The sequence below is a fragment of the Seriola aureovittata genome, chromosome 14, assembly GCF_021018895.1.
Source record: "Seriola aureovittata isolate HTS-2021-v1 ecotype China chromosome 14, ASM2101889v1, whole genome shotgun sequence".
In the NCBI taxonomy this organism is placed as follows: domain Eukaryota; kingdom Metazoa; phylum Chordata; class Actinopteri; order Carangiformes; family Carangidae; genus Seriola; species Seriola aureovittata.
Window position 1 is genome coordinate 7975323 of NC_079377.1, and position 16009 is coordinate 7991331.

The window sequence follows — 16009 nt, forward strand, 5'->3', positions numbered from 1 at the left end:
TGGGCACAGCCCCACCCCCCCCAACAATCTTGCCCAGTCTCCTCCAAAAATTCCTTGGCCCCCAGGGCACCACACAACCCAAAATAACAGGACACATCAGCACTTTCATCTGCATCCCCGAGCAAGCTCAGACACTGCAGCAGCAGCTGTTAGGCCACTCACAGGCACAGATAGAGTTCTGAAAAGTACTAAGGTGCTATAGTTGGCACACCCCCTTTCCCCTCCAGTGATACGAACACAGACGGAGCCAGACTTGGATAAGAGTGCCAGGCTAGGTGTGGCTGACAGTTGTCCTTTAGCTGTCCTTCTGCTACACAGAAATACTCACCCGAACGAAAAAAGACACTGTAATATGTGTGTATTAGGTTACTATCGGGTTATTAAATTGTGAAATGCTATGTTCAAACATATTTACATTTTTACAATGTATACCCATGAGACACATAACATTCATTTTGTATTCATTCATTTATTTGAAAATCATGGCCTATCGGTAAAGAGCCACAATACACATAGAGCTGAGAGCATGTAGAGAGATAAAAGGCTTGCAATTTCTTGCTCGTGTCACTTTGGACACCTTGTGTTTCAAAGTATTTGCTTTCAATGGAGTCCAATATAGGCGTTTAAGGAATGATTATATCACAGCACAAATGAAACAGTGACATATACTGTATATTTTTTAACTTTCTATTTATTAAATGAAAAATACAAATAATGATTGTATCTGCAAAGACATAGTGCAGGCATCTTTGATCAAGGTCATAGCTTCAGACAGACTTATTAGGTTGCTGTGTTGCTCTGTGGCTCAACAGACTAAAACACATGAATTATGTTGCAAGTAGTGACTTTGCAACAGTGCCACTGCGCTGCCTGATGTATCTGAGGTCATTCTTTCACAATGCCTGATGGAGGAGTATAGACCTGCCAGTAATAACTCACAGCCAGGATGTTTGCTGCAGGGTACAGTCACCAACCTGATAACATGTGCAGTGAGGACACAGATATTCACACCCTGCAAAGCCTATGAAGGACATGTTTTTATTATGAAGAGACTTGTGTTTAAATAAGGAAATTACGTGTATTTATTCTGTCAAAGACATTAATGAATTTTCTTTTTTAAACAATGTATGTATGGTAATGGTGTGCATGACCTCTAAGAATAACATTTGCTTTTGGAGGCTCCTTTTTCCCCCGGAACTAACTCCTACATGGCTGAAAATACAGAACCTGTGACTGTGGAACCTTTCAGGCTGTTACTGTAAAGACCAAAAATCAATTTGTCCGTAACAACACTTAGGGTTTGATTTTGTGTTCTGTGAACACAAGTGGCTGTGATGGTGGGAACCCGGTGAGGGATCATTTCTATGTCGTTGTACTACTAGCGACTCCTACTGGTTGGCTCAGGTCTCTGTACAGGGGGACGGGGGGTTTAACATGAACTCCATCTGAATCATGCCCTCCTGATGACACTGTCCGCTGGACAGGAGAGGAATACAATTTTATTGAGCATTTTAGATGCAAAAGAAAAGGGAACAAAGTGTAACGATAAGGTTTTCTATGGGCTGTTACTGTGTGTGCTCTCCCTGTTTCCCTGGCAACGGGCATATTGACATGCTGCAGTGCTGCTGCTGGAAGTTGGCAGGCAGCCAGGAAGCACCCTGCCTGCACACAATCTCACATTCTGTCTTTTGCCAGCACTATCACTCCAGCTTCACGCAATTCCCATTTCATTTTCTTGTTCTCCATCTTGGTGGGTTTCTGAGACCAGCTGAACGCCAATCTGAAGACTAATGACTTGGGTGGATTGTGTGGTGTGCGTGTGTGTGTGTGTGTGTGTGTGTGTGTGTGTGTGTGTGTGTGTGTGTGTGTGTGTTTGTCGGGGGGGGTGTTAGGCAGAGAGAGGGAAAGAAAGACAGCACGACGGGGAAGGAGAGCGAGTAAGAGGCAGAGAAAAACATGGAGGAGGGAGGGGCGAAGTCTGTGCCATGCAATGCTCGCATGTTAAGATGAATAGAGGGAAAGGCGAGCCTCGTGTTATGTTACGAGAACATAGTAGTGGCTGGGGGGTTGGGCTCTACATCAACAGATGGATAAACCCGGGAGAAGAATGCGTGCCAAGCGCCAAATGTATCAGCGGCTTGCTGGGGCATGAAAATGTCAGGTGTCAGCGGCGAGCCATGCGGTCGCTGCTATTTATACAATCCACCATGTGCTGGATGTACACATAAGGCCTTGTGAACGAGGATGATGGGGGTTAAGACTAAGAGTATTGCCAGGCAGAGGAGGAGGAGAGCGGGATAGATGAGCGGGTGACTCACCTCTTTATCAGCCATGGATACAGACAGCCTGAGAGGAGCTTCAATGGCCCTATGTGTTCAGACAGGTTGGGCAGGGAAATGTCAACACCAGGGAGGGCTGTGCATGGCTAACAACCTCATGGACGGATAAGGGCTAGCATTATCTCATCTGCAGAGCAACACTCACACACTGCCGGTAAGGCTGTACTTAGACCTGGGGCAGGTGTTGACTGACCATGTTAGAAACATGGCAACTCATACCAGCTAGTATGTGCCTTCTCAAGTGCTGTCTTCGCACAAGGACATAAATGACACATGCTGCTCGGAAAGGAAATTTGCAAAAGCACCATGCTGACTGAAAGAAATTTAGTGGGTTCTTACTCTCCAATTAGTGACTGGCTGGTGAGCAAGTAACCCCATCAAAACACATCAGTTGGCATTTTGTTACACAGCCTTTTCCAAAGCCCTCAGGGTCTGTGTCAACCGCGTCCTTGTCCAGACAAAGCCTTCTAAACCCGGGATTTCATTTCCACATTGTGCCCCGGTGTCCCCTTCATTGTTGACTTTTCCACTATGTGCAAGACCAGGGCATTTGTACCAGTCTGTTGGGCCCACGTCAAAAGAAAAAGTATCCGCTGTTGACGGCTAGGCCATTCTTGTTATTCATGTCATGCCTGGTGGTTTAGTAGGGCAGGGTGCAGAATTTTCCAGAAGCAGCTGTGTGCTAGTGAGGCTGACAGTGTGCCAGCCCAAAAGGGTTTCTATCTCTCTCCTTTCTCTCTCCGAAACCCTCCCGCCCCTCCCTTCCCCTCCATCGGCATGCTTGGCTTGGTGCCCGGACTTACTCAAACTCACACTCAACCAGAAATATCCGCTCCCCCCCCCACCACCCCCCTCCTCCCTTCCCTCCTCTGAACATATCCCTCTGGCTCAACAGAGAAGCTTCCATCACTCCGGATGACACTGGATCATTTTTCTACCCCTGCACATTCCAGCCAAAGAGGAGGACAAGGGAGGGGAGCGGCTGCTGCCTCTGCTCTGTGATTATATCATTACAGAGCAGCAGACATGTATACAGTATATCAAACACAACCTGTCATTAGCATACTTTATTTGATGATGGCTAAATACAAGCGTGCTTTTGTTGGATCCAACCAACTGGATCGCCTTTGTGCCAGTACCGCAGAATTAAATTGCTTTCTCCGAGCGCTCCAAATTTGCGATCAACCTTGAGCTATAAAAAAACCCCTTCTCTTATTTACTGTACCATTATCCCCCTGACACCTGTTGTGACATGCTCTGCCTGAGTTATCAGATACTCCGAAAGCTCTGCTAACGGTCTAAATAAACCTGTCCGAGCAACACGGTTGTGTAATACACTCGAAGTCACCGGCTCCAATAATAGCACACACCTGTCAAACACAGTCCCTGCTTGTTCTCTCTGCTGACCTGACCTCCTCTCGCTCCATAACTCCAACTCAAATGTTCCATGGCTGGAGGACAACGTAAACACTTCTCAAGAAAATTATTTCCAAAAAAAAAAAAAAGAAAGAAAGAAAGAAAGAAAAAAAAACGTAGACACAAAGAGAGGGAGGAACAAGGTGGTGGAGGTAGAAACTGGAGAATGGAAGACTTTGACTGGCAAGGGAGAGTGAACAAAGGCGATAAAAGCTTTATTCTGCCTCTGTAGAGATTGTGCAGTGGCTGCCACTATAAAGCCTTGATTGACAACAACATTAGCACTCAGAGGAGAAATAGCTCCCACTCACAGTTATGTAACATACAAAGAAACTACAGCAGGGTTTGTGGATGGGTATTAGTGTGCATGTGCTTATGTGTGTGTGTGTGTGTGTGGGGGGGGGGGGGGGGGGGATGCACACACAACGTATTCCCAGATAAAAACAAAAGTGACAGAATATCTAAGTGTTGTTCTTATCTTCTGACAACTGTATGCCTTCAAGGAGATGAAAGGTGATGTAAAACACAATGAGGATCTCTGTGGAATCCTGGATCCATGCGGCACATAAAAGTTGTCTCAGACATTTCTTTATTTCTTTATTTTTTTTGTGGTGCTCTGTTGTTTGGCAACGTGATGGTGAAAGTTTAATTGTGCGGTTGTGGTGTGGAGGCAGCTGATTTCTTTGCATGCAGACACTGAGCGCTGTGTCCCAGCTTGAACTGATGATAATTGTCCGTGACTGAGGCCCTACGGAGGAGCGAGTGAAGAACAGACAGGGACAGGAGGAAATGAGCATCCCATAATACATCACCGCAGATTTGCTGACACACCCCAGAAACCGAGCCATTCATCAGCCCACCAGCCCGTCCCCTCGTCCGGCCCTTCACAGACACACACCAGCAAAGCAAAGATAGTTTCCGCATTCAGATGGTCAGCTAAAACATTTTTACTGCATCGTTTCACTGTGGCTGTTTTGTTTCCTTTTTTATCCTAACATGAATCTCTGTACCAGCCCATTATTTTAAATGATCTGCTTAACCCCCGTATCGTGACTTCAGGCACATTCTGCATTTTCCCTACATGGGCTTTGTGTTGTTATTCAGCTTAAAAGGGTTGTGCACAGATGGCCCTCACGAGCCATCACATCCATTTGAATCCAGGCTCTCAGCTGACTAAACAAGCACCTCGGGGGTGCAGAGGGACAGACAGTCACCTGCTACCCCCCCACCCCCCACCCCATGACATTACACACATACGCTACACACACAACAACCACCATGAAGCTGACAGCTCAGCCAAAGGCCCATTCACCGACCGTACAGAGGAAGATAGCATTTCTGAGCAGCACACCAGCAGACAGTCAATCACAATGATTGCATCAGTGTTTTTGAAAAGGTCTGTCTGACTGTCTTTCTGAGTACACACTGCATGTTGATGAGCTGTATTTCATTTGTGATTTGCCGGTCTACAGCAGAGCAGCTGGCTGAGGATCCTTCCAGAGCAAAGCTGTGCTCGCTGCTCGCATGTTTACTTTTAGCACGGCTCATATTGACAGCTAAATCTAACTTTAGCTCGGCATGTCAGAGGTGGCAACAAGCTTCTTACTACTGTGACTGGCATGCCCCTCCCAGAGGCCCAAAATATACGTCTGGAGGGAGTTCAGCCAGAGAAAAAGGGAAGTCATGACTATTATTTAACACAATTCAATCTCTCTATATTTTTAGATGACAAATTTCACAAATGTAGAGCCCCTCATGGGCCGTATTCTACATCCACATTGTTATCTACCGAATGCGAATATCCTCGATTGCAGGAGACAACACTCCCCTCTCTCACCTCCTATTTTTCATTTAGCCCACTAGCAGCACGCCATCTTATCAGCTGATCCTGAGCCAGAAGCTAGGAGTAGTTGCTCAGCAGAAAAAAGAGGGATTGTGCTGGGCTCGGCTATAATATGAAAAAAAGCCCAAATGCTCTTGGATCAGTCACATGCTTTGTCCTCATCTCTCACATTGCCTCTTTCCCTCGTTCATTTTTCATCCCCTCTCCTTTCATCTTTTTGTCCTGCGCCCCCTCTCCTTCCTCTGCATTCTGCTCACTCTCTTCCTCCACCTCTCTCTCTCTCTCTCTCTCTCTCTGCTCCACTTATAAGATTTGGCAGCACTCCAAGATCTGAGAAAAACATTGGAGGCATAGCCTCGTTTTGATGTCTGGAAAGAGAGGGAGGCTGAGAGTGAGAGAGCGAGAGAGTCCTCATTTCCATTTCACAGACTTGATTCACAGCAACACCACAGCAGAGAGGAGGAATACAGGAATATTGAGAGGGTGAGCGTAACCGCCAGTCAGAGAGAAAAAGGGAAGGATGGAAAGATAAGGCAGACCCAGATCTTCGATCGCAAGAGAAAATGGAAAATCAGGTTCACTAAGTATGATGGCGGTACATTAAAAGAGATGCAGAGGCAAACATTAAGGACAAGGTGATGGAAAAGGGGGAAAAAAGGGGGAAAAAAAAGAAAAGAAATGTCTCTAAAATATGTTAAAAACACAGTGAAAATATTCATTGTGTTTGTGCAACCTCTTAAACACACTGTTTTTGTGTCTGTTCAATGCTCTACACAGAAAACTACTAAACTGCAATATAAAAAAGATCCAAACTCGCTGAACTCCAGCAGAGAAAGCACAAAACACTTCATAGGCCTTCTGCAGTAATTGGGTCTCATACCAGTCTGAGAGAAGGCAAATCTGGCACTCAGCATTGTAATCATCTTAACTTTGCAGGCCTTCATGGTAAACAGGCCAGGCCAGTCAGATGTAAACCCCCCTCTCTGGACCAAGCCAAGAATCAGAAGGGAAATTTTACACATCCTGCGGATTCAGCTGTGCTCCTCCTAATTGCTGGTTGGAGCTCCAGCTTCTCCCCCAGCGCTGAGAAGAGAAACCGTCATTACTAGTCTCACAGGAGCCCGAGCCCAACTCCAAAGGGAAACTTTGATTGATGAAAAGAAAAAGAGGCAGATCCGAGCGTGTCCTCAATACAACATTTGCTGTGACCTTGTTTTCCCTGACAGGTCTAAAATTAACCAAGCGGATCAGTTATACTGGGGAGCGGAGAAATGTGGACCAGATTCTCCTTTTGGCGCGTCCCTGTCTCCGCTTGCTTTCAGGGGGATTACAGCAGCACGAGTATGCCTTTTGATTTATTGTGCTAAACATAGATTCATTAGTGAAACAGCTGGCTACACTGAGTGCTTCTCTGTCTCCCACACAGGCCTTCCCTCCACCCACCCACCCACCCACCCACTGGACTGTATTCAACATGTTAATGTAAAATAAATGCCTAAGGATTAGAATTTTCGAGCGCTCCTCAGTGTAGATGCTGTCAGCATAAGTGTCACGGTTTGCTGGAGAAATTACTGTCTGTAAATGCAGTTATCGTTTATAGACAGTATTTCTTAATATTATCAATACTGAGGCAGCGTAACTGAACCAGAAACATCAAACACATGCTTACTGAGCAGGCGGGTCCTAGAGAAAACTAGCTTCATGCTCCAAAGACAACAAATATGAACTCTGACCAACCCAATTATGGCTTTACTATCACATCTTTGTGTAACGCCGCATACCAGCCGTCAGTTGAGTTAACCATTAAACTTCCATCTTCACCTATCTGTTATTGCCTTTCACTTAGCTTGATTAACAGCACTATGTCAAGTAAATCAGTCAGTCAATGAGGGATTTTCATTATGACCATTGATTAGTCAGTGTGTTGCAGCAGCAGTCTGATAAGCAAAGTCTGGGGTGGAGAGATATTTCACAACTGGAACATCAAATACTTGGATTTAATCCTGCAGACTACATGTGACTGTAAACTAGACTGTACTGTAGCTTTAGAAATAAAAACTACTCTAATCAAAAAGCGGAAGGTGGAGAGATCAAAATGAATCTTTGCCTGAGGTGATATCAGTTTCACCTGGACTTCACCTGGCTCAGCCTCAGATGACATGTCTTACGAGGTTTTCTATAAAATAGTTCCAGGGTAAGAGCACATCAAAGTCAAACAATGTTTGTCCCATAAGAAGAAGCTTAACCATTAAAAGTCCCTGAAGGTTCTTATAAGTAAACAAAATGAAAGCCTGTGAGTCATTAACCACAAATGGCTCTTACATGATTATACTGGAAACAGAGGAGACGTTTCACTCAAGTAGCAATATAAACAAAAAAATATATAATCCGAAAAATTAAAGCTGAACTTTGTGCCATCAACTCTGTGTGACCTTGTCTTCGCAAGCTGGTTGTTTACCGAGATCTCTCCATAATGTTATCTCCTGCATATGAATCGACTTGCTGCACCGGAGCATCTGCTGTGCACCGATTTCCCCGGTAACTATGCAACACCAGAGCGTTGTGTTATGACAGAGCCACTTCCAGGGACACATTATCGCTGTATTAGATACGGACGCAGGCTATTTTAGTCAGCACTGAACAAACAGGTATTGGCAGTGCTGTGATGAATCTTTATGAGGAGAGAGAGAAATGTCCTTTTGTGCCTGAGTGCATCATAACTTTATGTCAGGTTACGAAAACTCTGGCTCTGGTCTCTGACATCCTCAGATGAAGCAATCTCAATTTGGCTCCCAGGACACTGTCATAAGGAACAAGTAGGTCAAAGAGCCGACTAATAATAAAAAAAAAATCTCAGAACAGTATGTAAGATGGAATATGGAGTGGGTGTGTTGTAAACGAGCACAGCAAAGTGTTACCCTTGATCAAACTGGGCTGCGTTTCTCGTTTTAAAGTCCAACTGATAAGATAACTTTCCAGAGAACGGAAAAGCATTACAAACAAACAGCTGTCTTCAAAATGTGCACTCATGAAAAACAGGTTTGTGTCAGTCAAAGGCTATCAGCTTTCAAACCACATAGGAGAAGCTGTTATTCGCTCTGAATGTTTTGTTAGGAGTTCATTTTGTCCATGACTCCCTTTTATAGCCTTCTCAATTAGGAGACAATAATTATCCGTGCCCCTCTCAGTTGGCTAAACAGTGGGGTGCAAAGGTTATGTTTCCATTCAACATTATGAATCAATCAGTTAATCAGGACACCACATAGCTTATTAAAGAGTGGGTACTCCCTGTCAAGACTTTGAGGTGCCTATTAAAATACATTTAAAACGCATCTGTCAGTGCAGTGAGGCCAATAAATCCCCAGCTGATGAACAGATTTCATGGCCACCAAGAGAGCCACTGTGGGCCTTTCATTACCCCAAAAAAAAAAAAAACAGACTACTCTGCTTTTGGATGCGAGCTCTTGCTGAATTTTAGGGGATGCACTGACAGCCTGATAAAACATGGGCAGGAAGCAGATTATGCCTCCAATAATTACGCAACCGGCTACTACACCGAGTCCCCCTCTTTACTAGATATTATCCTCCACTTGCTGCAAGGGAGTGAGAGTTGTTTGTCTGACCGAAGCAAAAAAAAACAAAAAAAACCAACAAAAAAAAAAAACAGTCTTTAGATTGCTTCTCTTTTGCAGACACAGTAACTGCAATTTGTCACTTAACGACCCCATAAGGCGCTCATCGCTTGTAGAGATGAGTCTGGCTCCCTGCTAGCCATTACGGAGACAGAATTGCTGTTTTTATGGCTGTGCCGCCATGAATCTGCAACAATTAAATTTGCATCTGAAGAGATATGGGCCGAGGTTGGTATTTAAGGCAGCAACAGTGTTATTGTTTACTCCAACAGGAGCACACGTTGCATACCGAGGCAGAAAACCTGCTCTTAGCATGTGGGAGAGTGTTGTCGTATCAGCGATAGTGTCACAAACTGAAAGCTTAGGGGGTGTTGCTGCAGTGCTGATGTACCTACTTCATGCTGAGAGATAGTTTGTAACACCGACTTTATTCATAATTTGTGATTTGATCGACTGCTTAGTGAATCAAAAGTATGATTTCGGTTTGCCTGAAATAAAAACCTTCACACATTTATAACGTCAGAACACAGTTCACAAAATATGTGGCGCCAGTATAAAAACTGAGCATGTTATTCAGACTGGCTAATTTCAGCAAAAGTCCTAATTTGAGGTTACACAACATGGTTACACTATGGTATCATGTTGACAATCATGCACTTTCTCACATTACTGACTCAACAAGATTCCAGCTGACTGAACATGACTTGGCACCTCTCTCTCTGTCCGCTGCAATCAGTTACAGTGATGCACATACTGGAGCAAATTGGGAACAATGTGTTTGTGCCCCCCCCCCAGCCCCCCCCAACCATGCTTTTCCACGAATCATGAGAGATCTTGTGTGCAGAGAAGCTGCCGTTCTGCAGCTTTGAAACAGTAGCCTACTTATGTTGTGCAGCGTAAATCAAGTCTCCTGAGCCGTCACAACAAGCCTGCATATCAGAGCAGAGAGCCCTATCTCATCATCTGTCCACAGTCCTGTGTAACTTAATCACTCAAATGAAGCAAGCTCAGACAATAAGTTCATACAAGATCAGAAATTGTATTTGGCAATTTTTAAACAAGTGCATACAAGTACAGCTAAAAGCATTTCAGTTTTGCCAAGTGCTCGTAGAGTAGCATTAGTCACATTCTACGTTAAACAGGAACTGCCACCAGACCTAGAAGTACATCAAGAGTTTTGTTAAACATCAACAAAGAGGAACGTAGTCCATTATAATGAGTACATACCTTTATCTTCAAAAATATAGAAACACAATGTATTCAAAAATCAAAAATTATACAACCATGTTTACGAAGTATACTCTTCCCTTGGGTCCAATATGTACAAGTCCGTTAGTTTGTTTGAATGGTATGTATGTGATATTTATATATTTATACTCATATTTTTGCTTCCCCTCCCCAAAGAAGTGTTCAAACAAAATCAAGGGTCCCTCTCCTTTTTTACTTTGACATCTCCTGCAAGGATGGTGGCGATTTCTCCTTGCATGAAAGCCCATGGTACGTTCGAGCCAACCAGGGGACATTTCTCTCCACTGGGACAGTACACTTCACCTGTGGCACCTTGCTGCTTTATGCTTTCCCTCGAGCACGGGAAGCAGAACTTGTGAGAGGGCACAGACGGGCACTGAACAAAGTGTGTGTCCTCCAAACGCTCGTGGCACAGCGTGCAGCACAGGGGTATGCTGCCGGGTACCGAGGAGTCCGGAATGCTTTGGGGGTGCACTTGGTCCATGCCTGGCACGTGGGGGGTACCTGCACCAGATGCATCTCTCTGCGCCAGCCTCCTCTGATTCATGGAGGACGGCGACAGGGGACTGCTGCTGTTCCTCCGGGTGGTGGAGTGGACTTGGTTGCCGTCCTTGGGGGAGCTGTTCCCACCTGCATTGTCTGCCGCCATGATGAGTGCAGCCATGGGGGACTGGCCATTCTGGGCTGCCTCAGGTGGGGTGGTGCGAGAGTGGGGGGATATAGTGGAGGGGGGAGAGGCAAAGCTTGGCGGGGGAACTGAAGGCAATTTCAGTCCATCAGTAGGTGCTGGTAACCACTGCTGTCCTTCTCCATTGAGCTTGGCAGCTGTCCCCTCTCCCTCTGGTTCAGGAGAAGCTTTTCTCTTCATGCTGCGGGGGTGTTTTCCTCTGTCTGGAGGTGGGAAAGGGTTAAACAAAATAGTTGAGTTGCACAGCTCAGACAAGGATCAACAATTACACTGGAAGGGAGACATGCATTTTTGCTGCTCCCTGCTGCACCACAGGCTACGAAGCAATAATAACAAACACAACAACTAAGTAAAAAAAATAATTTATTCAGCTTAGATGTTGCAGACATGATACTACGTTTATATTTTGTTCATTATTAACCCCTCCCTGAGCTTGACTCGGTTAAAAAAAGATTACAGGAAAAAATGAAAACTGCAAAAAAAATATATCCTTGAATTTAAACACTGCTGGATGCTTACCTGACTTGGAAGCCGTGGCGCTGGCCTCATAGCTCATAACCCTTTGTTGCATGGCCGCATGGTCTTTCTTGAACCTGTTGTCGAAAGTGTGCAGAGCCATCAGGTCCCTCACCGTTTTGCCCTTGCCCATCCAGTCCGGGTCTGCCCTGTTTTTGTGGCTCTCGGAGATCTCCGGCGTGAGACTGTCCGGTCTGTGCTTCTCCTTCACCTCTCTGTCGTGCTCGGTGCTGGAGACCGAGGCGGGTCTCTTGCCCAGGTCGGCGGGACTACCTGCCGCCAGTGCGGAGGGAAGCCCCATCTGGCCCGGTCTACCGTTGACGGCGTGCACCGGGGGCATGTTCCCGTTAACCAAAGGCACTAGATTCGGGGGCACCGTGCTATTCCTGCGCGGGTTGGGGCTCTGCCGGTTCAGCTCCGGTGGCTCGTCAGGCTTAGGAAATCCATTGGGGACGGGAATGCCGTTCGCCTGCCTGCCAGACTGATACTCAGGACCCAGCCTGGGCGGGCGGTCGGAGGAGAGCGGGTAGCGGTCCAGGGGCTGCGGCGGCCGGGAACCGGGGTCTCCCGCCGCAGCGTGGTTAATCGCCTGGATCTCTTTCCCGGAGAGCTGCGACTTCCCCGGCCCGGGAGATCTGCCCTCCTGAAACCCGTGAGCCCTCTTGAGCTGCCGGGCCGTCTCGATGACAAACTCAATGCGGTCTGCTCCTTCGTAGTTGACACATCCCCTGCAGACGGGCTCGGTAAAATCCCAGATCATGGCCCACGGCATGCGGGGCAAGTCGCATAAATAACACGACTGCCTCCTGGAAGAAGCAGCGACCGCCGCGGACGACATAGCGCTCGTCGTCGACCCCCCGAAAAGAAACCCAAAATGTTGTCTTCCTTCTCCTGCTTTTCCTCCGGGCTCCCTTTAAAAGCGAATAAAGAGCAAGTTCCGTTCGTCGAAAAAAAAAAACACACACCAACTCGTCCTCTCCCGACTTTTAGAGCAACACGGTTGAAGTTTTAGAGGGAGAAGTTCATGTCAGTGTGTACTTTACTACGGCGCTCCTCTATCTATCTCCACTGACTCTCTACTACTGGCTCAATGTGGAGCAGTGACGTCACCACGGAGCTCTAAACGCCTGCTTCCACTTCAGTTTCTATTGACTTGATTTCTTCGACAGACACCCCCCCTCCTCCTCCTCCGCCTCCTCCGTCCTCTCCCCCCAGTTTACTGCAGCCTCTGTCACTCACGGCTTTTTTTTATTTATTTATTTATTTAATTTTAATTTAATCACTTGAACCTCTGCCAAAACTGCGCCCACTTCAGCCTCACCGCCGCCTCCGACCGAAGGGAATAACCCACAGCTCTCAGTATTATTATTATTATTCTCATCAAACCTGCAAAAAATATGACTCCGGGTCCGTCGATACCAGCGACTAGTAAGAGCTTTTTATTTAAGAAAAAAAATGTGGCTGTAGGTTGGCAACAGACCGCCAGGGGAATAATAATAAAAAGAGACTCTCCAGCTCCTCCAGTTGACTGCTGCTTTGTCCTAAATTCAGAGCGGCTCAGGCTGAAAAACGCTCGCTGCAGCTTGTTTTTCTCAATGCACAGCGCCTCGACGCCATGAGCTGCTACTACTACTGCTGTGCAATGAATGAGGTGGGTCGACCCTAGGAAAAATAACTAGGCTACTGTAATCCAATGGCAATTTGTAGAAATATAATCTTTAAAAAAAATGTGGTGCAGCACTAATAGACAACATCTTTTTTTGTTATAGAGGCGTAAAAATTATTTATGGGGAATATTTTAGGATTAACAGAGGGTTTTTACTGCCCACATTTTTTCGCTGCTGCTCATTTTGTGTGTCAGTTTGCCAGCATGAAGTCATCATGTACTGACCAGGGGTTTTAGCAGCGGTTAGATAATATTTTCCTTGCAGTGTTAATATAAAAAGGAAAGAAAAAAGGCGCCTCCATTAGCCTGTAACCAGGAAGCTCTGTCATGAGGTGGGGATTTCCAGCCAGTGTGTTGTAAACTTGAATGGATCGGGGTAACAGCATGAATATAGCTCTGCCCACATTTTATTCTAGTGCACTGAACAGTCAGTCACCCACTAACTGAAATGACACCGGGATGAATCAGCCATTCACACACTATAAAAAAAAAAAAAAAAAGTAAATTAACAATCAAGCAGCTCCAAATGAAAGCACAATAAGAAGTGTTAGTCTGAGAGGTGTAGTAAGATTAATGACTGCACTCTCGTGTTGTGTGTTTTACATGATGGAAAACAGGTCGTATAGCAAAAACCCTGCCAAAATCCCCTGAAGTAAAAGTGTAGGTTTGAACTGGAGGAGTGTCCCAGTAGTTCAGATTCCTCCCTCTCATCTGGTCTCATTCCAACTCATTGCAGCTCAGCCTCGGGCTTTGGGTGAGGCAATGCGTCTGAAACCTGCAGACACAAAGCAGGATATGTTTGTGCAAGTCCATGTGATGTTGGAAAGAGGAAGCAAGATGTTTAGTCACGTACCCTCATCCGCCTCACCCTTCTAGGGGACATCAGGCCACTTGGCTCCCTGCCCGCGGCTGTGATCACGCACTGTGGCATGAGGCTTTTCTTCTTTCCAACAACAAAGTAAAGCAGTTACATTGCTCACCCGTTGCCACCAAGCACATATAATTATTGTACAGTTGCCATAAGATATTACATGATTATTGTTGTAACGCAACCAACACATGAATGAGAACACCTGACAATACTAGACAATAACAGTCCCTGTAGAACATCCACAGACGTCACAAGGTTTTAACGCCCTCAGTCTTTATCTGACTGTAAACTACTGTATTAACACACCGTTTCCCATCACTGCTTTCTCTCAGTCTCAGTCCTTGGTGGGCGAACAACACTAGGAAGTGCTGTTAGGCTTTATGACACAGTTAGGAAGTGACTGTTATGAGGGGCAAAATAAACAGATTCTTTGCTTAAGATTGGTGGGAAACAGTTGCCTAATGCTTTGATCCTTTGGTTTCCACTCAGCTGATGTTTGTGCAAGCAAATAGCTACACACTATTATGCAAGACGGAGGCATGCTGAGATTCAATTAAATCCTAAATGACCTGATTCTATAATAGGAAGATCCATTGATTAAAAAAAGGAAGAAAAAAAAATGCCGCAGTGGCTTCAAAGCAAAGGCAGAGTTGTTGTGAACAGAGGCGACAAAGGTCTGACAGGAAGCCAGACATGCACAGATGGCTCTGATTGGCAATATGAACCATGTATACAGTAAAATCACCACAGTGTGACCCAGCTGACGGCCATCTCATTTAAGTGTAGCCACTAAACCAGATGGAGTATCTGTATAATGCTGCTCTCTGAACTTTTTTTTTCGGAAGGGTATGTAAATTGAGACGAGCAGTATAGCTAAATAAAGAGTGAGAGGTAGGTGACGGCCAGGGGAATACCCAGCAAGTGACAGCCTCACAGGCCTGATGAGATGACGTTATTTTTGTTCTATCGCTTTCTGAGTCTGTTAAATTTTATATTGGCCATCTTTTATTCATGGAAGTGAACCATTACAAATTCTCTCTGAAGTTTTCTGCCTAAGCGGCCCACATCACTGGATGTTTTCCGAGTCTTTTCTCTCTTTCTCCCCACCAATATTTATGTTATATAACCTCTTTAGAACAAGTGCTGAGGCGAGCACCGAACTAGACTGTAACATGTTGCACGGACATAAAAGGAGGTTATAACAGGACAGTGTGAGGACGTATAAGTGAAGTTAAGCATCTGCCGTAGTGACCTACTTTTGAGATTAATAGCTGAGCACAGTGGCAGACGAGAGTGAATGTAAGGACTAATGTGCACACTTTAGAGAGTCCCTGTATATGTAACAGGGAGAGGTAACCATGGAGATTATCACTGTACCCCAACTACCATATATATCCTGTTTACGGTGCTATTTATAGCCACAGATTTGCACCGTGTGGATTAGAGCTCAGATAAAATTTTGGGAGCTCAGAAAGATAATGTCAAAGCTTCCATCTGTCATTTTAGCTGCTTCCTGTTTTTTAATGAAACGTTAGCCTCGATATGATTTATTGATTTTCTGAATGGATTGATTTTCTGTTCTGGTTGCAGAGTGTGCAGAGCAGGGGGAATTATGAGCAGCATGTGCACAAAAGGCTCAAATGAAAACATACAAACTGGGATTGTAAGGAGTCGACTTTGATGTAGGTATAAAATGGTGGAATTCAAATAAAATGGAGGGTCTCCGGCGAAAGGGAAAAATGTGCTGGGCGGCTGGAATCTGGGGGCTGGAGGCTGCAGAGGTGATGTCA

General features: G+C 45.5%; 1 protein-coding gene across 1 annotated transcript; it reads right to left on the minus strand.

Annotated features, from left to right (window-relative positions):
* Positions 1-10249: 10249 nt before the first annotated feature.
* irf2bp2a (interferon regulatory factor 2 binding protein 2a) lies at positions 10250-12850 on the minus strand. The gene is made up of 2 exons (XM_056395901.1): positions 11686-12850; positions 10250-11369 (listed from the first exon to the last, which is right to left on the minus strand). The coding sequence occupies exons 1-2, from the start codon at positions 12518-12520 to the stop codon at positions 10651-10653; spliced, it is 1554 nt and encodes a 517-aa protein (XP_056251876.1). The 5' UTR covers positions 12521-12850; the 3' UTR covers positions 10250-10650.
* Positions 12851-16009: the final 3159 nt, after the last annotated feature.